At 44.6% G+C, this 22,742-nt stretch overlaps 1 protein-coding gene and 1 long non-coding RNA gene across 2 annotated transcripts in view; one reads left to right on the top strand and one right to left on the bottom strand.

Annotated features, from left to right (window-relative positions):
* MYL5 (myosin light chain 5) overlaps positions 1-22,742 on the bottom strand; it is a 185,486-nt gene that overhangs the window by 115,219 nt on the left and 47,525 nt on the right. The window contains exon 4 of the mRNA XM_029602476.1: positions 2,677-2,781. Within this exon, the coding sequence (XP_029458336.1) occupies positions 2,677-2,781 (105 nt within the window). The remainder of the gene's footprint in view (positions 1-2,676; positions 2,782-22,742) is intronic.
* The window catches only part of LOC115092029, a 138,088-nt gene that overhangs the window by 67,878 nt on the left and 47,468 nt on the right, over positions 1-22,742 (top strand). The gene's annotated exons all lie outside the window — the stretch shown is intronic.

Below are 22,742 nucleotides of genomic sequence, written 5' to 3'. Positions count from 1 at the left end.
TAAAACCTTTTAAAAGACAAAACTCTAATACAGCATTTAAACAGTTGTGGAGTTACATGCCAGTGGCTGGGGCTCAATTACCATAGTATTCCTGTTAGAAGTTGTTGCGCCTGGAGGTGGACCCTTGTCCTGAGACAGTGAGGAGGTGCTTCCTGGTCGGACCCAGGAAGCAAATGCCACCAGGAGGCGGAGCACAGGAGGAGACAGAGGCCAGCTGGAACTTCACCACTGGAAGCCCGAGGTCCCCCCGGGTGGATCCCTTTGGGACCCGGGCCGCTTGGACTTAGGTGGGCCTCGCAGGGACTCCCGAATAGGAAGTATAGAAGTGTGCCCACCAGGATCAAGGGTGCGCGGTTGATGTCAGAACTGGAGACTTGGGGAATCAAGGAAGGCCAGAACAGTGTCTGTGATGACAGGAGTAGGGCCAGGCTCAAGGAGAGTGGTCAGTGATAGCAGAGGTCACGTTCCAGAGGTCAGTCCGAGAGTAGTCAGCCAAAGCAGGGGTCAAGTTCCAAAGGTCAGTCCGAGAGTAGTCAGCCAAAGCAGGGTTCAGGTTCCAGAGATCAGACGTGGTCAAGGAGGCAGGGGAAGGTCAGAATCCGGGCAGAGATCAATGTAGTCAAGAACAGGCAGAGGTCAGTATGCAAGCAGCGATCAGTGTAGTCAAGAACAGGCAGAGGTCAGTACCAGAGAGTCAGTCCATGAGGTACTACCTGAGGGAACGCAGGAACAGACAGACGCTGGAACAGAAGGATGCTGGAACAGGAGGGCGCGGGAACAAGACTGGAACAAGCAATGAGACACTGAGGCAAACTAGTACACACACGGTGTCGACCCGATTGCCAAGGCAAGGAAGTGAAGGCAGGAACTTCCTGATATACAGTGCTCAATCAGGGCATGCCGCGGAGCTAGGACCCGCCCCTAGCCCTATAAGGGACCGGGCAGTCCGTGCGTGCGCACCTAGGGGCAGGGCCAATGCCACGGAGGATGCCGAGCCTCGCCCTGAGGCCTGGTGCGCTGAGAAAGGCCCAGCGACCGCCGCTGCAGGATGTCGAGGCCTCGAGAAGCTAGCTGCAGCCACAGGAGAAGCTGACCCGGTACCTGTGTTATGGATGCCCATCGCACGAGGTAATTGTAGCTGGTATAAAAACAGCACCCACTCTTCGATGGACCGGAAATGGGCCAATAAATTTTGGTGCCAGGTAATGTGAGGGAAGTCATAACCTTATATGTCGGGTGCTTAGCCACACCTTCTGGCCAGGACGGAAGAGTTGAGAGGGACGTCTGTGGGTGTCGGAAGTGCATTTGAAGCGTTCAGCAGCTTGGTTGAGGCATTCCTTGACTTGATTCCACACCTGCCGAATGGTGTGAGCCATAAACTGGGCAGCTGGCGACGGGACGGAGAGAGGTACTGGTAGTGGTAAACGTGGCTGTCGGCCAAACACCACGGAGAACGGTGATACATCGGTGGCAGCAGCAACGGGGGTATTATGTGACAACTCTGCCCAAGGCAGTAGATAGGACCAGTTGTCCTGCTGATCGTTCACATACGAGCAAAGGAAAGTCTTTATGGCCCAGTTGGTTCTTTCCGCTTGGCCGTTGGCCTGGGGATGATAGGCCGACGTGGAATTCAAGGTTTTATTGAACTTTTTACACAAGGAACGCCAGTACCTTGCAGCGAATTGTGGTCCTCTGTCCGATATGATTTCTTTAGGAAGGCCATGAAGACGAAAGACGTGCTTGAGGAACAACTTGGCCAACTCTGGAGCTAATGGAAGGCCATGCAGGGGAATAAAGTGACCCATTTTGGAAAAACAGTCAATGATGACCCAAATCACTATATTATTCTGTGATGATGGCAGATCCATGATGAAATCCATCGAAATGCTTGACCAAGGTTCAGTGGGAGCTGGAAGCGGTTGGAGAAGACCCCATGGTCGCCCTGTAGGGGGCTTTTGTTGGGAACAGATGGTGCACGAGTCAACGTAGTTGCAGGAATCTTGAACCATATTGGGTCACCAATAATGTCTCCGCAGCAACTCGAGGGTCCTTGTATGGTCTTGATGGTCTGCTAGCTTAGAATTGTGGGCCTACTTAAGAACCCATTCACATAACCTCTGTGGAACGACTGTTTTCCTGGCAGGGGCCGTGGTAGTCACTGCAAGTGTTACACAGGCAGGGTCAATGATATCTCTTGGGACATCAGGGATGTCTTCTGGCTCGAATGATCTAGAGAGCGCATCTGCGTGGAGATTCTTAGAGCCTGGACGATAGCACAGTTCAAAATTGAATCTCTCAAAGAACAGCACCCATCGGGCTTGTCTCGGGTTCAGGAGATGGGCCTCCTTCAGATGCTCAAGGTTTTTATGGTCGGTGAAGATAGTAAATTTGTGTTGCGTCCCTTCCAACCAGGGGCACCACTCTTGGATGGCCAGCTTGACCGCAAGGAGTTCCCGATCCCCGACTGTGTAGTTCTGTTCAGTCAGTGAGAACTGACCCAGGACATGCAAAGGAGTTGGGAAGGTAAGCAGGCCCATGCGCGGACTGAGCGCGGAAGGGGCGTGCAACAGAAGTCTGACATGCAGGTGGGAAAATTGGGAGACTAAGGCATGCACTTGTGCAATAATATGAACTTATTTATAATGATTTATTTAAACAAAAAATATATGTTCTTACCATGCAATCTTTCTCCAAATAGGTTTAAAAACATTGTAAAATTGATGGGCCCTGTGGCTTCTTTTAGCATGGCTTCCAGCTCATCATCTTTTACATTAGTTTTGCCTGAATAAAAAAAAAACAGAAAAATTATATTCTATAGCTGTAGAATAGTATCTACATTTGAATTCTATGCTTTCATTTTTGCTGTAATTGTTATACTCACAGTCAAATGTCAGAGTTTTACAAGCCATAAGTACATTGTTGCATGTGGAATCTTTGATCTAGGGAAGGTACAAGTTACCTACTGTAAGATCAGTATTGTTTCTTTTCTTTTTAAAGGAAAAGAGGCCTTGTCTAAATAAAGCTGACTATAAATATATGCACTGAAGGGTCAATTAATCCAAAAATAGGGATTTAAAAATATTCTGGTACAAAATATTTATTTAGAGGTGGGTATAATAAAGTGCAATAAAGTTGAGTGTAGGTCAACATGCTGATTTCAATAAGGTAATTTAATATGCCCATTAACAGCTTTATGAATGTAAATGGCCTTCTGAAAACTGCCCAAGGAGTTGTGTGCATAAAAGTGTGTGCACAAAAGTACGTGTAAAAGCTATTTCATGCATGCTTTTATGCACAATGCAAAAAGGCATTCCAGGGAGTGGAGTTGAGATAGGAACAGAATTTACACACATAGGGGTAGATTTTATAATTTTGCGCGATCGCGTACTTTTGTTCGCGCACCAGGAACAAAAGTATGCTGGATTTTATAAGATACGCGCATAGCCGCGCGTATCTTATAAAATCCTGGGTCGGCGCGTGCAAGGGGGTGCACATTTGTGCAACCTGCGCGTGCCAAGCCCAGCGCGCGCTGCCTGTTCCCTCCGAGGCCGCTCCGATTTCGAAGCGGCCTCGGAGGGAACTTTCCTTCACCCTCCCCCCACCTTCCCCTCCCTAACCCACCCCCCTGGCCCTATCTAAACCCCCCCCTTACCTTTGTTGGCAGATTTACGCCTGCTGAAAGCAGACGTAAATCTGCACGTGCCAGTGGGCTGCTGGCGCGCGATCACCCGACCCGGGGGCTGGTCCGGAGGCCTTGACCACGCCCCCGGGCCCGCCCCCGAAACGCTGCGTCATTCCCGGAACGCCCCCGACACGCCCCTTTTACGAAGCCCCGGGACATACGCGCGTCCCGGGGCTCTGCGCGCGCCGGCGGCCTATGCAAAATAGGCGCGCCAGTGCGCAGGGCGCAGGTTATTTTGTGCATATACTCCATCATTTCAACTATTTATATATATTTGATTCCACGCACCTGTAACATATTTAAATTTGTTATTCCCCCCTATATTTATTTATTTATTTATTTATTTAAATTCTTTTAATATACCGATGCTCAAGACCAGGTCTTATCGTACCGGTTTACAGTGTAACTGGGGGAAATCAATTAACAACTATACAGAAGGTAAAGTTACATTAAACAGAGAGCAAGAACATGGGAGTTGGAAGACAGGAAAGATATATAAATGAATACAACTGGAGAGTATTAAAAACAGTTAAATAAAAACAAAAGAGTAGCGAGTCATATAAAGGTAGCTGAGATCGGCTGTAGATATATCATAGGCAATTATTAACATATTGTTTCCTGAGGAAGCAGGGATCAAGGGGAGGTAAGCATGGGGGGGGGAGAAGGGAGGGTAGGGACTGGGAGGGGGTAGGGACTGGGAGGGGGGAGGGAGGGAGGGTAGAGGGTAGGAAGGTGAGAGTCAATGTTAGTTGATCGAGGTTCATTCAGCGGTAAGCTTGTGCGAACAGCCAGGTTTTCAGTTTCTTTCTGAAGGTGAGATGGGATTGTTCCTGGCGTATATCTGGTGGAAGCGAATTCCAATGTAGTGGGCCCGCTGTCAAAAGTGCTCGCTTATGGATGGAGTTGTGCACCAAGGATTTGTTGGGGGGGGCCTGGAGAGAACCTTTGTAGGCAGATCTGATCGGCCTTGCTGATATATTAAGAACATTTTCAATGATGCTTGCCTTGCTGTCACACCCTTGGTTCTATACGCCCTGATCCCCTCCCTTCCCAGTGTTTCTCTGTCTCATCCCCAGTTTGAAGTTGACTAGTTCTATGTAAAGCTGGTTGCTATGTTGTGTTTCATTGTAAACCGAGGTGATGTTTCAAATGTGCCCCGGTATATAAAAACCCTCAATTAAATAAATAAATAAATAAATAAATGTTGGTGCCAGTTACATGTATATCCATCAGTTTTCAAAGCAGATTTATGCGCATAAATCCACTTTGAAAATTCTGGCTAAAGTCTGTGGATTGTTTAAAAATTACCTTCTGTATGTACTAACTAATAATATACATCATGCAGCTGTCCAGAAATCCACATTACTCCATTAATACACAATTTTTTCTCTGGCGCATGTTCATTGGGATTCCTCTCTATCAACCTTAGTGAAACCTATACAAGGCTCTCTTTCATGCTACTCATCCATGCAAGTGCAAGTAGTGAGATCTGGCTTAGGTAGAATTTAGGTGGACAAAAGAAGAGAGTGGAGAGGAAAGAAAATGTGTTCAAACTTTGTTATTGATTGCTGTGTCATATGATTTCCTTGTATTATTTCTATTTTAATTGTGAAGTGTCTGTCTTCACGAATGTAAGCTTTATACAAGTGTTTCTATCTGCTGTCAGTCTTGCTTCTGCCTCAGTGTTTTAGAGTGTTTTGGGTGTACCAGGAAAGAAGATGGTGATTGGCAAGGAAGCAAGTGGGTAAGAGAGGCTAGGGCTGGGAGTGTTGAGGAGGGTCAAGAAAGATCGGAAGAAGAATGTGGAAGAGCAGGGCAGCAATGTGCAAGCAGAGAGGAACAGAAAGAAGAGAGGAGGGCAGTGGAAGGGAGAGGAGGGTGTACTAGTCAGAAGACAACTATGTTGTCTGAAAGCTGGATGTAACTGGATGTTGAAAGTAAAGCACAGGGGGTCACGTGGGATGTGCTAGGGAAGACACGTTCTCCCTTAGCTCCGGGTGCCACGGATGCAAATCTACCGGCATCAACTCTCGGCAACGGTGGTACAGTGTGCTAGTTGTCAAAACCTCACTGGCTCATGTCGATAGTCCACTTCATGAACAAATCTCCGCAACCAATGGTCTCTAGAAGAGGAAAACGAGATAAGGAAAAAGACAAAGGGAAGGCCGTAGATCCCAAGATGGCAGCAGGAGCGGGTGAGCCGGTGCTCCAATAACAGCTCTGCTCATAGTGGAAATTTTACAATCTACTCTGGAGAGCACAGTGGACACTAAACTGGCAGGGATTACACAACAGCTGGCAGAGGTAAAATCAATATTAACAGAACTTGGCCCAAGAATTGAGCTATTAGAAGGGAGAATAGTCGGGCTGGAGGAGGGGCTGACAGAGAACACCGATAAAGTCAGCGCTCAGGCAGCGGCACTTCAGGAGTGTCAACAAAAGGTAGACGATTTAGAGAATCACTTGCGGAGAGATAATTTAAGGTTCTTGGGGCTGCCAGAAGCGGTGGACAATAAGGGACTAGTGGTGTTTTTAGAGGAATGGTTCCCGGAGGCTTTGGGCCTGGCGGATCTCAGGGGTGAACTCAGAGTTGAAAGGGTGCACAGATTGGGGACCAGGTGGACCTCAGATTTGTGGTCGAGAATTGCGATTGCAAAAATTTTAAACTCAGTGATCAAACAACGAATCTGGCGGGCATATAGGAAAAGCCCGGAGATAACATAAAACGGGCACCACATTAGGATAGGATTACTCAAGATTATTCAGCCCAGGTCTCGCAACAGCGCAGGAAGTTTTCCCCAATCTGCTCCAAGCTGTTTGAAAAAAAGATAAAGTTTGCCCTTCAGTTCCTAGCAATGCTGAAAATATAGCAGGAGGATAAAATCTACAATGTCAAGGTCCCAGAAGAGGCCCAGAAGTTCCTACAAACCATTCTGACCGGTCAGACATCATCTCCATCTACACATGATCTGGAGTGAATGGCCTTTGAACTATGTTCTTCTATTACTCTATCGAGTCTCAGTTATAATAGTTTCAGTGTCAATATGGCACCGCATCATGCACTCCGGATCCACCCTTATGAAGGCACAGCTAGCCTTACCGGATTGGGTTTTAGCTAGGAGCAGACTTATGCAGGACACTACTGGACTCAGGACTGGTTTACACTGGATCCTACATTATGGATATGTGTAGAGAATATGGATCGGAGCTGCTACGGCAGGAGCGCAGAACTTGGACAGTCCTAAGTAGTCGGACCGTATTGTTAGTTAAGAACATAAGAAATTGCCATGCTGGGTCAGACCAAGGGTCCATCAAGCCCAGCATCCTGTTTCCAACAGAGGCCAAAAACCAGGCCACAAGACCCTGGCAATTACCCAAACACTAAGAAGAACCCATGCTACTGATGCAATTAATTCACCAACTGAAACATGCAAGGGAATCCTTATCTGGTGGTTATTTTGGACGGAGGTTTTTCTCTAGGGTAACCGATTTACAGTTATCCTTTTCTTTTCCTCCGTCTATTATTCTTTTATTATTTTCAAAAGTATTTCTGTTTTTTAAATTTTGTTTTTTCTTTTTTACTTAAAATCCCTTCTCCCCTGCTGCTTTTCCGACCCACTCCAATTTTTATTTCATACTTATCAAGGTCGCCGCCTTTATTGGTGTTCATGGGTACGGAGCTGCATGTCAGACACGGGCCATGTTTCGGCACTGTGTGCCTGCTTCAGGGACTGCGGGAGAAAATACTGTGTCCTATATAGGGTTCACAGCATTCATGTTACCTTCAACATATAAAAATAAACTTTTACATGTAAGCTGTAAAAAACATCACTTCAAAATGTATTAACTCTTAAATCTATGCCCACCTTATCTTTAAAAACTTACTTTTCATAACTTCGGATGTCAAACGTGCGACGCCTTCTGTGCTTGTCTGGGCGTCTGATCTACTCGGACTCTTTTTATACCTGCCTAGGGAGTGCACCTCCTAATCTCAGTCAGATCGAGGCTGTCTCAGGTGTGTGTAGTCAAGATTGATTGTCTACCCTCTACTTACTTGTATTTGCAATCCAAACGGTCTAATGGGTCTTATATTAAACATTTATAATCCTTCCGTGGTGTATTGTGATGTTTCTATACCCAATTTTGTAATGTAATTGTGATTATTTGACTTTCGGGACCGGCGGACCTGATGGAGGCCTATGTCTAATTGGTATCATTTACTTTGTACGTATCAAGCGGACCTGGTAGAGAACTGGCCCCCACCACGTCCGCTGAATAGTCCTGCTGTATGCTTGATATCATTGATTGATGCTGGAGGCGTTTCCGGGCGGGGCGCGGAGCCGCGCATGACTGTGAATAGTCTATTCGTATTTGCAATCCAAACGGTCTAATGGGTCTTATATTAAACATTTATAATCCTTCCATGGTGTATTGTAATGTTTCTACACCCAATTTTGTGATGTAATTGTGATTATTTGACTTTCGGGACCGGCGTACCTGATGGAGGTCTATGTCTAATTGGTATCATTTACTTTGTACGTATCAAGCAGACCTGGTAGAGAACTGGCCCCTTCCAGTCCGCTGAATAGTCCTGCTGTATGCTTGATATCATTGATTGACGTTGGAGGAGTTTCCGGGTGGGGCGCGGAACCGCGCCTGACTGTGAATTGTCTATTCGGACGGTGATTTCAACAGGGTTGTTCCTCTATTCAATAAACAGTCTATTCTTCTGTAATAGTGTGTATCCATTAAAGTTTTCATATGTTTACTTGTAAATGAATTGTTTGCTGTCCTAGCCATCAATTGCTGTGCTTCGTTGTGTTGTTTATTTATTTGCGGACCTGGTAGGAAACTTATGCCCGCTGCGTCCGTGCATTTCCAAGCTCATTCGATGTGACCATAATAAATTTTTATCACGCTAGTGTTGGGGGGACTATATTAGGATCGTGATTGCAAACCTTGAGGTCTAAAAAGTTTTTTTTCATATAATCCTTTTTGGCGATGCTAATTGATATGTGCAGGCGGAGCACAGGGCCGCGCCTATCTGTAAAAGCTCTGTTCTAATCACGATCTCAAAAGGGCCTCTTAAATGCAATGAACCATCTCTCTAATTGCTATTTGTGTCTCTATTCACTTTTTGTTTACATTTAAGTGAATTACTACACTACTTTACTATTTAACTATTGGTGATCTGATGAGAAACTTATGCCCACTACATCTATATGTTTCAAAGCTTATTTCATTCAATCATTTAAAAACCTGATGTCATTGTATGATGGAAATGACATGATTCTTTTGATATGTATATTTTTGAAAATATACATATCGAAAATATACATATCAAACATCAACAATTCACAGTCAGGCGCGGTTCCGCGCCCCGCCCGGAAACGCCTCCAGCATCAATCAATGATATCAAGCATACAGCAGGACTATTCAGCGGACGTGGTGGGGGCCATTTCTCTACCAGGTCCGCTTGATACGTACAAAGTAAATGATACCAATTAGACATAGACCTCCATCAGGTCCGCCGGTCCCGAAAGTTAAATAATCACAATTACATCACAAAATTGGGTATAGAAACATTACAATACACCACGGAAGGATTATAAATGTTTACTATAAGACCCATTAGACCGTTTGGATTGCAAATACAAGTAAGTAGAGGGTAGACAATCAATCTTGACTACACACACCTGAGACAGCCTCGATCTGACTGAGATTAGGAGGTGCACTCCCTAGGCAGGTATAAAAAGAGTCAGAGTAGATCAGACGCCCAGACAAGCACAGAAGGCGTCGCACGTTTGACATCCGAAGTTATGAAAAGTAAGTTTTTAAAGATAAGGTGGGCATAGATTTAAGAGTTAATACATTTTGAAGTGATGTTTTTTACAGCTTACATGTAAAAGTTTATTTTTATATGTTGAAGGTAACATGAATGCTGTGAACCCTATATAGGACACAGTATTTTCTCCGCAGTCTCTGAAGCAGGCACACAGTGCCGAAACATGGCCCGTGTCTGACATGCAGCTCCGTACCCATGAACACCAATAAAGGCGGCGACCTTGATAAGTATGAAATAAAAATTGGAGTGGGTCGGAAAAGCAGCAGGGGAGAAGGGATTTTAAGTAAAAAAGAAAAAACAAAATTTAAAAAACAGAAATACTTTTGAAAATAATAAAAGAATAATAGACGGAGGAAAAGAAAAGGATAACTGTAAATCGGTTACCCTAGAGAAAAACCTCCGTCCAAAATAACCACCAGATAAGGATTCCCTTGCATGTTTCAGTTGGTGAATTGACTAAGAAGGGAAAGAGGTTGGTTAGTAGGGATCTGAATCGTTTTTTGACGATTTAAAATATCGTCCGATATATTTTAAATCGTCAAAAATCGTTAGGGCCACGATACAATACCAATTCCCCCCAATTTATCGTCAAAAAATCGTAAATCGGGGGAAGGGGGAGGGCAGGAAACCGGCACACTAAAACACCCTAAAACCCACCCCCGACCCTTTAAATTAAATCCCCCCCCCTCCCGAACCCCCCCCCAAATGCCTTAACTTACCTGGGGGTCCAGCGGCACACTAAAACCCCCTAAAACCCACCCCGACCCTTTAAATTAAATCCCCCCCCTCCCGAACCCCCCCCCAAATGCCTTAAATTACCTGGGGGTCCGTAGCGGCGGTCCATAGCTTAAATTACCTCCGTAGCGGCAGTCCGTAGCTAAATCGGGGGAAGGGGGAGAGCAGGAAAACCGGCACACTAAACCGTGTAGTCTTCAGCCGGCGCCATTTTGCAAAATGGCCGCCGCAAAATGGCGGCGGCCATAGACCAAAACGATTCGACGCAGGAGGTCGTTCCGGACCCCCGCTGGACGTTCAGCGAGGGTTCCTGACCCCCGCTGAACGACCTCCTGCAGTCGATCTCCTGCCGGCGCCATTTTCCGTACGGAAAACGATTCGCGGCAGGAAATCGCTCCTTGACCCCCGCTGGACCCCCAGGAACTTTTGGCCAGCTTGGGGGGCCTCCTGACCCCCACAAGACTTGCCAAAAGTCCAGCGGGGGTCCGGAACGAACCTCCTGCGTCGAATCGTTTTTGGTCTATGGCCGCCGCCATTTTGCGGCGGCCATTTTGCAAAATGGCGCCGGCTGAAGACTACACGGTTTAGTGTGCCGGTTTTCCTGCTCTCCCCCTTCCCCCGATTTAGCTACGGACCGCCGCTACGGAGGTAATTTAAGCTATGGACCGCCGCTACGGACCCCCAGGTAATTTAAGGCATTTGGGGGGGATTTAATTTAAAGGGTCGGGGTGGGTTTTAGGGGGTTTTAGTTGCCGTGTTTTAGTGTGCCGCGGGACCCCCAGGTAATTTAAGGCATTTGGGGGGGGTTCGGGAGGGTGGGGGATTTAATTTAAAGGGTCGGGGGTGGGTTTTAGGGGGTTTTAGTGTGCCGGCTCACGATTTTAACGATTTTCACGATACTTTACACACCCAAACGGCAACAATACGATTCCCTCCCCCTCCCAGCCGAAATCGATCGTTAAGACGATCGACGACACGATTCACATCTCTATTGGTTAGTGACTGATGCAATTAATAGCAGTGGCTATTCCCTAAGAATAATTGATTAATAGCCATTAATGGACTTCTCCTCCAAGAACTTATCCAAACCTTTTTTGAACCCAGCTACACTAACTGCACTAACCACATCCTCTGGCAACAAATTCCAGAGCTTTAATGTGTGTTGAGTGAAAAAGAATTTTCTCCGATTAGTTTTAAATGTGCTACTTGCTAACTTCATGGAATGCCCCCTAGTCCTTCTATTATTCGAAAGTGTAAATAACAGAGTCACATCTACTCATTCAAGACCTCTCATGATCTTAAAGACCTCTATCATATCCCCCCTCAGCCGTCTCTTCTCCAAGCTGAACAGCCCTAACCTCTTCAGCCTTTCCTCATAGGGGAGCTGTGTTACGCTCGTGGACCCTTGGGCCGGTTGGGACAGAGGATGGAGTGCTGTGAGGGCCCACAGCAAGCGTCCCAACCAGGAGGTGGTTCGGAGACCCGGAGCAGGCGGAGATATAGGACTACGGTGGAGTCCTATGTGACCAAGGACTCGATACCCACTGGGAGGATGGCTGACATCGGATCCTGGTGAAAGAAGACTCTTTGCCCAGGAGACCGGCACTACCCCCGGGAGGAGCCCTTAGGAGTCCGGCCGCTGGGACTTTAGGAGATTCACCCTGGAAGCCGAAGTCCCCCCAGGAGGGGCCCGTAGGGACACGGCCGCTGGGACTAAGGCGACTCCCTGAAGGTGGAAGATGGTCCGGATGCAGGCGCCTCCTGCAGGTCGTAGGTAATCCAAAGGTCGGTTCAGGAGCCTGAGTCCAAAGGGCGGTTCGCAGCCAGGCCAGGGATCGAAGTCCAGAGAGCGGTCCAAGGATAGTCCAAGGGTCGAAGTCCGAAGAGTGATCCAAAGCCAGTCCAAGGGTCGAAGTCCGAAGAGTGATCCAAAGCCAGTCCAAGGGTCAGAGTACAGAAGAATCAATCCAGCGAGGAGGGCACAGCAGAAGCAGGTCGAAGAGCAAACCAGGAACACAGCAATAGCAGGTCGAAGTCCAGGAACCTTGTTGCAAGGCACTGGAGTGATCTAGCTGCAGGGTACTTATCCCCTGAAGGCGTCTGACGTCATCCAGGGCCAGAGTGAGATTTTCCCGCGCTGGCCCCTTTAAATGGGGTTCCTCCCCGCACGCGCACATCAGGGGGCGGGGCCAGCCGCGCCGGAGCGTCGGCGTCTCTTCCGAGGAGGGAGAGACGCGCTGGAGGGCCTGCAAGAAGACTGGGAACAGCCCGGGGAAGGGTGGAAATCGCCCGGGCCGCCCCCGAGGTAGGTGGAGGGACCGGGGCACGGCCCGGGACTGCAACAAGCTGTTCCATCCCCTTTACCATTTTGGTTGCCCTTCTCTGTATCTTCTCCATAGCAACTATATCTTTTTTGAGTTGCGGCAACCAGAATTGTACACAGTATTCAAGGTGCGGTCTCACCATGGAGCGATACAGAGGCATTATGACATTTTCCGTTCTATTAACCATTCCCTTCCTAATAATGCCTAACATTCTATTTGCTTTTTTGACTGCTGCAGCACACTGAACTGACGATTTTAAAGTATTATCCACTATGATGCCTAGATCTTTTTCCTGGGTGGTAGCTCCTAATATGGAACCTAACATCGTGTAACTACAGCAAGGGTTATTTTTCCCTATATGCAACACCTTGCACTTGTCCACATTAAATTTCATCTGCCATTTGGATGCCCAATCTTCCAGTCTTGCAAGGTCTTCCTGTAATGTATCACAGTCTGCTTGTGATTTAACTACTCTGAATAATTTTGTATCATCCGCAAATTTGATAACCTCACTCGTCGTATTCCTTTTCAGATCATTTATATATATATTGAAAAGCACCAGTCCAAGTACAGATCCCTGAGGCACTCCACTGTTTATCCTTTTCCACTGAGAAAATTGACCATTTAATCCTACTCGGTTTCCTGTCTTTTAACCAGTTTGTAATCCACGAAAGGACATCACCTCCTATCCCATGACTTTTTAGTTTTCGTAGAAGCCTCTCACGAGGGACTTTGTCAAACGCCTTCTGAAAATCCAAATACACTACATCTACTGGTTCACCTTTATCCACATGTTTATTAACCCCTTCAAAAAAATGAAGCAGATTTGTTAGGCAAGACTTTCCTTGGGTAAATCCATGTTGACTGTGTTCCATTAAACCATGTCTTTCAATATGCTCTACAATTTTGATCTTGAGAATAGTTTCCACTATTTTTCCCGGCACTGAAGTCAGGCTCATTGGTCTATAGTTACCCGGATCGCTTCTGGAGCCTTTTTTAAATATGGGGTTACATTGGCCTCCCTCCAGTCTTCAGGTACAATGGATGATTTTAATGATAGGTTACAAATTTTAACTAATAGATCAGAAATTTCATTTTTTAGTTCCTTCAGAACCCTAGGATGCATGCCATCCGGTCCAGGTGATTTGCTACTCTTTAGTTTGTCAATCTGGCCTACTACATCTTCCAGGTTCACAGTGATTTCATTCAGTTCATCTGACTCATCACCCCTGAAAACCATCTCTGGAACTGGTATCTCCCCAACATCCTCATTAGTAAACAAGGAGGCAAAGAATTCATTTAGTCTTTCTGCAATGGCCTTATCTTCCCTAAGAGCCCTTTAACCCCTCTGTCATCTAATGGTCCAACCGACTCCCTCACAGCTTTCTTGCTTTGGATATATTTTAAAAAGTTTTTATTATGAGTTTTTGCCTCTAAGGCCAACTTCATTTCAAATTCTCTCTTCGCCTGTCTTATCAATGTTTTACACTTACCTTGACAATGCTTATGTTTTATCCTATTTTCTTCAGATGGATCCTTCTTCCAATTTTTGAAGGATGTTTTTTTGGCTAAAATAGCCTCTTTTACCTCTCCTTTTAACCATGATGGTAATCATTTTGCCTTCCTTCCACCTTTCTTAATGCGCGGAATACATATGGACTGAGCCCCTAGGATTGTATTTTTAACAAATGTCCAAGCCTGTTGAACACTTTTAACCTTTGCAGCTGCACCTTTCAGTTTTTTTCTAACTAATTTCCTCATTTTATCAAAGTTTCCTTTTTTAAAATTTAGTGTTAGAGCTGCAGATTTACTTATTGTCCCCCATCCAGTTATTAGTTTAAATTTGATCATGTTATGATCACTGTTGCCAAGTGGCCTCACCACCATTACTTCTCTCACCAAATCTTGCGTTCCACTAAGAATTAAATCTAAAATAGCTCCCTCTCTTGTTGGTTCCTGAACCAATTGCTCCATGAAGCAATCATTTATTACATCCAGGAACTTTATGCCTCTAGCAAGTCCTGATGTTACATTTACCCAGTCAATATTGAGGTAATTGAAATCTCCCATTATTATTGCACTGCCAAATTGGTTTGCTTTCCTGGCTTGAGGGACTCTCTACCTGGGTAACATCAAGCTAGGTTGAGAGAACATTGCCCAAGTCTCATCTTAGAGTGAGTTTCCTCACTCCGAAGGCCAGCAAATCTTCACAAGAGACCACTGTTCTGTTCCTAGGTGTCATGTAGAATGTCAAAGTGGCCCCTAAACCCCACCTCGAGTTACTAGGTTGGCCTACCATAGGGATACAAATACCTACCTATGGACCATGACATTATGGCCAGTCTCTCTCTCTCCTTCAATTCACCTGAAATAGGACTTACAGGAGACATCGCAAATGGCGATGAAACCTTATCGCACAGCCTAACGCAATCCAAAGAGATGTAGTTAAAATCGGCATTATGGCTGTGCGATAGCTCTTCACAGACAGGCTAACCCAGCCCACTCTCCACCCCTAACTCCTCTTATTTTTCTGAATTTGTATCGCACCATACGATATGGTACGAGCGCATGCATTAAACACGTTTTCGCATGTGTTAATGGCCTATCGCATGCGTTAATGGGGCTTTTCACATGCGATAAGCCCTTAACGCATGCGAAAACGCCTTATCGCATTTTGATAAATGACCCCCTAAGACCTTAACACCTCAGAAGGATTGATATGGGGATGCTATCCTCTAGGTTGGAATATCTGGGCCTGACACCTTGCAAATTTCTTAATAGGGGGTCATATTCAAATTCGATTGGTATACCTTCTTCAGTACTAGTTTCATGCTCACAAGCCCACTGCTCTTCAGCTTCCGAATATCTGGACTCCACAACCTACGACAAACTTCGTCGGTTCTTTGGAAAAGTGTCTGCCTACCCAAGAGGGAGGGAGGGGGGAGGGGGGAAGGGGGAGGGGGGATGGGGGTTAAGACCTCAATTTTGGACTTTTCCCAACAGTCTAGCACACAGCAGGATAGAAAGTTTTCCAGTTTACTGATTATATACTTCTTCTTGTTGTTGTTATTATTATTTACTCTGAGTTCTCATTCTGTCTATGTCTGAGAGGTATATGAAACACATACATAACACCTGTTATACTCGGCATCTGTGCATACACCATACTGTTTGTTGTAGTATCCCTCCTATCCGGCTGTCTCCTAAGTGTTATTATATGCGACCCTTTAGATTGCGTGCTAGAAAACTCAAATGTTAACATGTGAGTCGATGTTCAGGCAATATGTTACTGGTTGTTTAATATGAAAATCCAAAAAAAATCAATTTAAAAAAAAGAAAAAGAAAAGAAAGTCAAGTACAAAGCAGAAGAAGAAATAAAGTGCTACAAGGCCAAATTAGTAGTAAAAGGTTATTCACAAGTAATGGCCAAGACGATGAGACGTTTGCACCAGTTGTCAAGCACACTACTGCGAGAACCCTACTCTGATTAGTAGCCAGCAGAGGCATGCATGTGAGACATACAGATGTGAAGACAGCTTTCTAATATAACAACATCAGCAAAAATCTGTACATGGAGGAATCACCTGGATTCATAGATTAGAACACAGCAACCTGGTATGAGAACTCCAAAAGAGCATCTATGGAGTCAAACAGGCTGCCAGGGCCTGGAATGAAAAAGTTAACACCCAAAGAAGATTCATAATAAATAAGGCAGATTCTTGCCTCTGCTCCAAATAATAAGACAGCAGACTAGTTTTAGTTTATGTGGACAACATACTAGTATGTATGAGAAAGAATGGGACTACAAGAAGATCACACACAGACACCATGAGAATTTCAAGATCACAGGACTTTGGAAATGTCACACACTACCTTGAGACCCAAGCAAAAAGGGAAGACAATATAGGCTTCTTGTCCAACCAAGGCAACAAGATCAGTGAGACACTGACCAAATATGGAATGGGAGAAGAAAAAGACATATGGACCTCTATGGAGTTGTATTATCTGAAGGGTGACAGCACAGATAATCAATCAATATGGAAGGCGATAGTTAAGCTACAATATATCAACAATGACCAGGTCAGACATCACAATTGCAGTCAGAATACAGTGCAGCAAAGTCGAAACACCAACCCAACATGACTGGAATGAGGTGAAAATGGTCATGTGGAGCATATTCCAGAAAAAGCTAAAGTTACAGTGACTGAGAACCCAAAGCACGCATGTGAGACATAAATGCATGCTTTGTGGCTATGTGAATGCAGATTGGGCCAGTGATACGAGAGACAGAAAGTCTACCACTGGGAACCTCTTTCAATTCAGAAGTGGACCCATCAGTTGCGCTAGCAAGAAGCAGTCAACATAGGCAGTCTCATCTACTGAAGTGGAATATACTGCAACAGCCCAGGCATGCTAGGAAGTGATTTGGCTAACCCAATTGCTGATAGCTGTCAAAGTGAACATATATGAACCGAAACTCTACTAGAGGACAACTAGGGTGCATAAAATTGGCACAAACTGAGAAGGTGAACTCTCGCATTAAGCACATCGATATGCAATATCACCTGCTGAATGACTTGCAAAAGAAGAACACTATTGAACTGGAATAATTCCTATCAAAAGAGATGCACTGAAAAAATTACTGCCCAACGACCACCACTGCGACTTTGTGGAAAGATTGAACCTCGAAGACTGACCATTCAGCCATTGAGAAGGGGTATTGGAGGACTGATAGCAGAAGATCAACTGCTAGCACAGACATCAAGGGATTAACACTAACCCTACCCCATCTCCAGCCCTGTCTGAACCCGTAGGAAGGTGTAGATCTGCAAAGTCTATCAGATAGGCTATAACCTGTACTAGTGAATTGAGTCCTTTCTTTCTTCCTGTCTGCCTGTTGTGCTGGGTATATTCCAAAACAATCACTTGTACAATACCATGTAATTATATATAAAGGAGTGAATTTTCAAAGCAGTTGCATGTATAAAAGTAGCATATCTCTAGCAATTTTCTAAAGCCCATTTACGTGCATAAATTATTTTGAAAATTATCTCCATAATGTTTATTATTTTCTATACAAGTGTAGAATCTTTGCATGTTGTCACAAAAGAGTTCTGAGTCATTTCTGCTTTACAGTAAGTTTTCCTTCTGGATATTTGAAGGTCCCTACTGCACACACATCCAAGTTCTAACCCTGAATAAGCTGATCAAGCCAGAACTAATACCAGACAAGGAGAGAAAAATCCATCACTTTCAAGGAAATGAGCAGCTCATTCATAAGGTAATTGGAAACTAAATCATCCCCTATGGAAAGGAATGAAAGAAGAAATCAAAGGCAATGAAGGACAAATTCTGGAGAGGCCTCATAATAGCAGTCAGCAGCCTGAGATTCTCATGAAAAATATTAAACAATATATGTATTAACTGACACTAGGAAATAAAGGCCAAGCTACAAAAAAATATGAATTCAGTATAATTAACCATCACTTCAGAGGCACTGGAGGAAGATAGCTAAGCTTCATCACCCTTGCTAAGATGAAAGAACAGATGCATGTTGTTCTGGACTTTGAGGTCTTCAAGGTTTTGCCTGAGGACCTGGACATGGCTGAAAAAATAGCAGTTAAGAAATGGTGCACATATATATGAATTTCCTCATTTTAAGTGTGTCCCCTCCCCCACTGGTTCTGACTATGAATTACCCCTATGCTTGGGGTGGGGAGTGCCACATGAGAAATTATATTTACTAATATGATTTATCTTCGAGTTCCTAGCTTGAGTGGGGGATGAGACAGTGTCCCAGTTACCCAATACCATAATTCTGTGCCCTTCCCAAACAAACAATCTCTCACTTGTGGCACCATAAATCAGATAAAATCATCACACCAGAATAAAACAGTAATTAACCCTTTTACTAGAATTGTATATGTAGATAGTAAATCCAACCAGAATATTAAATGAGAGAAGTACAGGAATGAAGTATAATATAAACTTGCAGTTTTCTTATTTTATATTAAGTAATGCAAAAATAACACTGGGTATGGCCTGTTAACCGTGGCATCCAACATACTCATATGAATAGTAAAAAAAAAAATAGGAAATGCTAATAAAGAAAGGGGGAAGGGAGAAGGCAGTGAAGTACATAACTTTCAAAAATAGTTTTAGCCTGAATACTCAAAAAGAGGGGGTAAACAGATCTACCTAAATGTCACCAGTTTGTAAAGGGTGCATCCTATCGCACACATACAATTGTGTGGAAAAAACAATCAAGAAAATGAAGAAGTCCCTCTTGTTGGTGAAGCTGACTAAATGACAAATCAAATAGTGTGCAAAAAATCTCTCTCTCCTGCGGAATTTCCCCAAATGATTTACTTGGTACTAAATAGAAAGCTGGCCTGGTTTCAGCCTCTTACAGAATGACCACGGTCCACCCTTCCCAGCAAGGGTTTATGCTTGACTTTGGCTGAAAAGCTGAAGCAATTAAGATGAGATACTGAATTTGGGAACAAAAGGCATGGAAATAAATAAAAGGGCTCCAGGGGCGATCCAGGAAACTATAGACCAGTGAACCTGATTTCAGTGCCGGGAAAAAATAGTGGAAACTATTCTAAAGATCAAAATCACAGAGCATATAGAAAGACATTGTTTAATGGAACACAGTCAACATGGATTTACCCAAGAGAAGACTTGCCTCACAAATCTGCTTCATTTTTTGAAGGGGTTAATAAACATATGGATAAAGGTGAACTGGTAGATGTAGTGTATTTGGATTTTCAGAAGACATTTGACAAAGTCCCTCATGAAAGGCTTCTAAAAAACTAAAAAGTCATGGGATATGAGGCAATGCCCTTTCGTGGATTACAAGCTGGTTAAAAGGTAGGAAACAGAGTAGGATTAAATGGTCAATTTTCTCAGTGGAAAAGGGTAAACAGTGGAATGCCTCAGTGATCTGTACTTGGACTGGTGCTTATCAATATATTTATAAATTATCTGGAAAGGAATACGACGAGTGAGGTTATCAACTTTGTAGATGATACAAAATTATTCGGAGTAGTTAAATCACAAGCAGATTGTGATACATTGCAAACACTGTCCCATGTCATGGAAAGAGTAGAAGGCAAGAGCAGCTGAACTTGTTTAGGTGGATGTTCTCCCAACACTCCACAGGTTATTCACCATACGTGGTCCCAGAATGACTGGATCCCAGTACAATCCCATAAGTTATGAAGTATTGTGGCTCGTGATTGGGAACATTTAAGACATGGGGGGGAGAAGATAATACCCATTTTTTGGGCTTGGACAGGAGGGTATCACCAATCTATGGGCTATACACAGGTGCTGATCATGGAGATCTGCTGAGACCAAGCACTGATAAGTATCTGTGAAAGATTTTCTCAAGTTCATAACATCCAAGTCCTTCATACCCTCCTTCTCCCATTTAGTAATGGTATCTGCCAAGAGCGAGGAGGCTTCTCAATTTAGCAAAAATGTGTACATTGCTGACAACTTATTGGTGCCCTTCTGAAAAACTGAGAGCAACATTTGAAAAGCAATAGACATAAGTTGGCCCAGTCGTTCCAAGAAGATGGGCTTAACATAGCTGACTATTTGAGAGTAGGTCAAATTGTCTGAGGACCTAAATCCCAGATGCTGTTGTCAGTGAGCCATGCAATAAACTGAGTTTAGCTGTGGGTTAATAAAATAATTGCATAGTATCAAGTTTATTAGCAGCAAGTTCTCAGAATCTTCTGGAATATTGACCAGGAGGGAAGTCTGGATTTCCACAAAAGGGCAACCAAAGAGAATGTTTCCATGACAGGGAAAGGTGCACATGCAAGAACTTCCAAGCCTTACACATGCTGTATATGAGAACATGCTCATGCACAGATCTAGGCAGCTTCCCCTGCATGAAGAATGTAGCGAAGATCCAAGGGACGTACTAGCTGCTGTTCTAATATAAAATCTGAATACAAATTAGACCCCCGTAACCAGTCTCTGAGTGAGCATAAGATACAGTCTATATTATATAATCTTATGTCGGGGAATCCCCACACCCCCTCTGATACTGGAGTCATAATCTTTAAAATAGATAGTGGGGCTCGCTTCCCTTTCCAAATAAACCAGGAGCACTCTTTGAGGATAAGATTTAGGTCTCTCTTCCGAATTATAATGGGCATCATTTGAAGCAGATATATAAGTTTGAGAAAAAGCATAATTTTTATTAAAGCTATCCGTCCCAACAGGTTCAGTGATAGCTGCAGCCAAGATTGAAGTTTAGATTTGAAGGTTTGTAAAATAGGGTCCATATTACTCCTATACCACTCTTGCAGATTCTAATGAATGTAAACCCCCAGATATTTAAGTTTAGATGAGGCCCAGTGTAGGGGAAAGTTATCCCAACCCTCTTGTACCTGACTTGTCAGGTCTAGTGCTTCCGATTTCTCTTTATTAATCTTAAATCCAGAAATTACCCCATATTTCTCAAAGATATCTAGTACATTTCCCAGGTGCCTTTTGGTGTCTGACAGGAAGATTAGGATGTTATCCACAAACAAATATATAAAAGGCAGGCTATGATCATTAAGAATTGGGATCATCTGCATATAAAAGTCTAACGTGTGGTTTAGGGGTTCCAATGACAGAATAAATAGTAAGGGAGTCGGGGGCAACCATGCCGTGTCCCCCTGATAAGGGGAAAAGCTGCTGAGGTGCATCCATTCACGCAGATACTGGCAGTTGGGTTGGAATAAAGTACGCGGATGGCTGCCAATATAAATCCCTGGAAACCAAATGCCTCCAAAGTGTCCCGTAGAAACTTTCAGTCAACCCGATCAAATGCCTTCTTCGCATCATATCCAATCAGGACTGGGTTTGGGATGGCCAGAGTAGAGGTCAGCACTTGCAATACTGCTATTCTTCGGATATTTATACTGGATTTCCTACCCATCACAAAGCCCGCTTGTCCTCTAGATACAAGTGTCAGCATGATGAACTTTAAGCAGTTCGCTAAAATTTTTGAGAAAAATTTAATATTAATATTCAACAAAGAGATTGGTCGATATGAGGTCACCAACTGAGGGTCTCTTCCAAGTTTCGGTAGTACAACTATATGGGCTAGCTGCTTCGTTTTGGGCATTTCCCCGTTCTCTACCATGACAGAAAATAGACACCTTAGAGGTTCTAAAACATGTGATTTTAAAGTCTTATAAAATAAGGAAGTCAAGCCATCGGGCCCCAGAGCCTTGAGATTTTTAAGTTTGAAATTTCTGAGACTTGCAGTGGTTTGTTTAGCAACTCTAATTGGGAGGTTGTTAGCTTAGGTAAGGGAGCAGCCTTAAGGAATGCTGCCCTTCGAGAGGGGTCTGCTGCTTCCCCAGAATACAGCGCCTGATAAAAGTGTTGAAATATCTTCCCTATTTCACTAGTACTAGTATGTGTTGCATTGATGGTGGACCCTTGGCCTGAGGTGGGGTTGGCACTACCCACAGGGCAAGCCCTATGGGTCCCTGCCATCAGGTGGCGGAGCAGGCTAGAAGACAGAGGCCGACTGGAGCTTCACCAATACCAGCCCATGTTCCCCTTAGGTTGAGTCCTCAGGTGCTGGGGCTGACTGGACTTAGGCGGGCCTCCATGAGATGACTCCCAGTTGGTGTAGACAAGGGTACACCAGAAACCAGCAGAGGTGTTGGAAGGCCGAGGATGGTATGGACGAGGCAGGGTTCCAAAGACCTAGACGCCAACGGGAACAAAGGGAGACAGGAGGCATCCAGGTAAAGATAGGTCTGGAGAGGTCGGAGAGTCCAGGGCAAACTGGAGTCAGGGCAGGCGGCAGGAAGGCACAGTACCAGGAACAAACCAGAGGTCAAAGCCAGGAGATAGATAGAACGTGGTCAGACAATGCGGAGGTCAAATACCGGAGAATCAGTCCGAGCATGGTCCAGGAATTGCAGGACCATGTCATTACCAGACAATCAGTCTGAGGAACAAGGATTAGACAAAGAGACATACAGGGGCAGGAACCAGGAACGAGGACAAATACTGAAGGCAGAAACGAGACGAGGACAGGAACAGGTAATCAGTACATGAGCAAACGTGGAGACCTGTTGCCAAGGCAGGGAACAAGTGGCTGGACCCTGCCTTTATACAGAAGCCCAGTAAT

The sequence above is a fragment of the Rhinatrema bivittatum genome, chromosome 1 (assembly GCF_901001135.1).
Source record: "Rhinatrema bivittatum chromosome 1, aRhiBiv1.1, whole genome shotgun sequence".
In the NCBI taxonomy this organism is placed as follows: domain Eukaryota; kingdom Metazoa; phylum Chordata; class Amphibia; order Gymnophiona; family Rhinatrematidae; genus Rhinatrema; species Rhinatrema bivittatum.
This window is presented reverse-complemented; position numbering and strand designations above follow the sequence as displayed.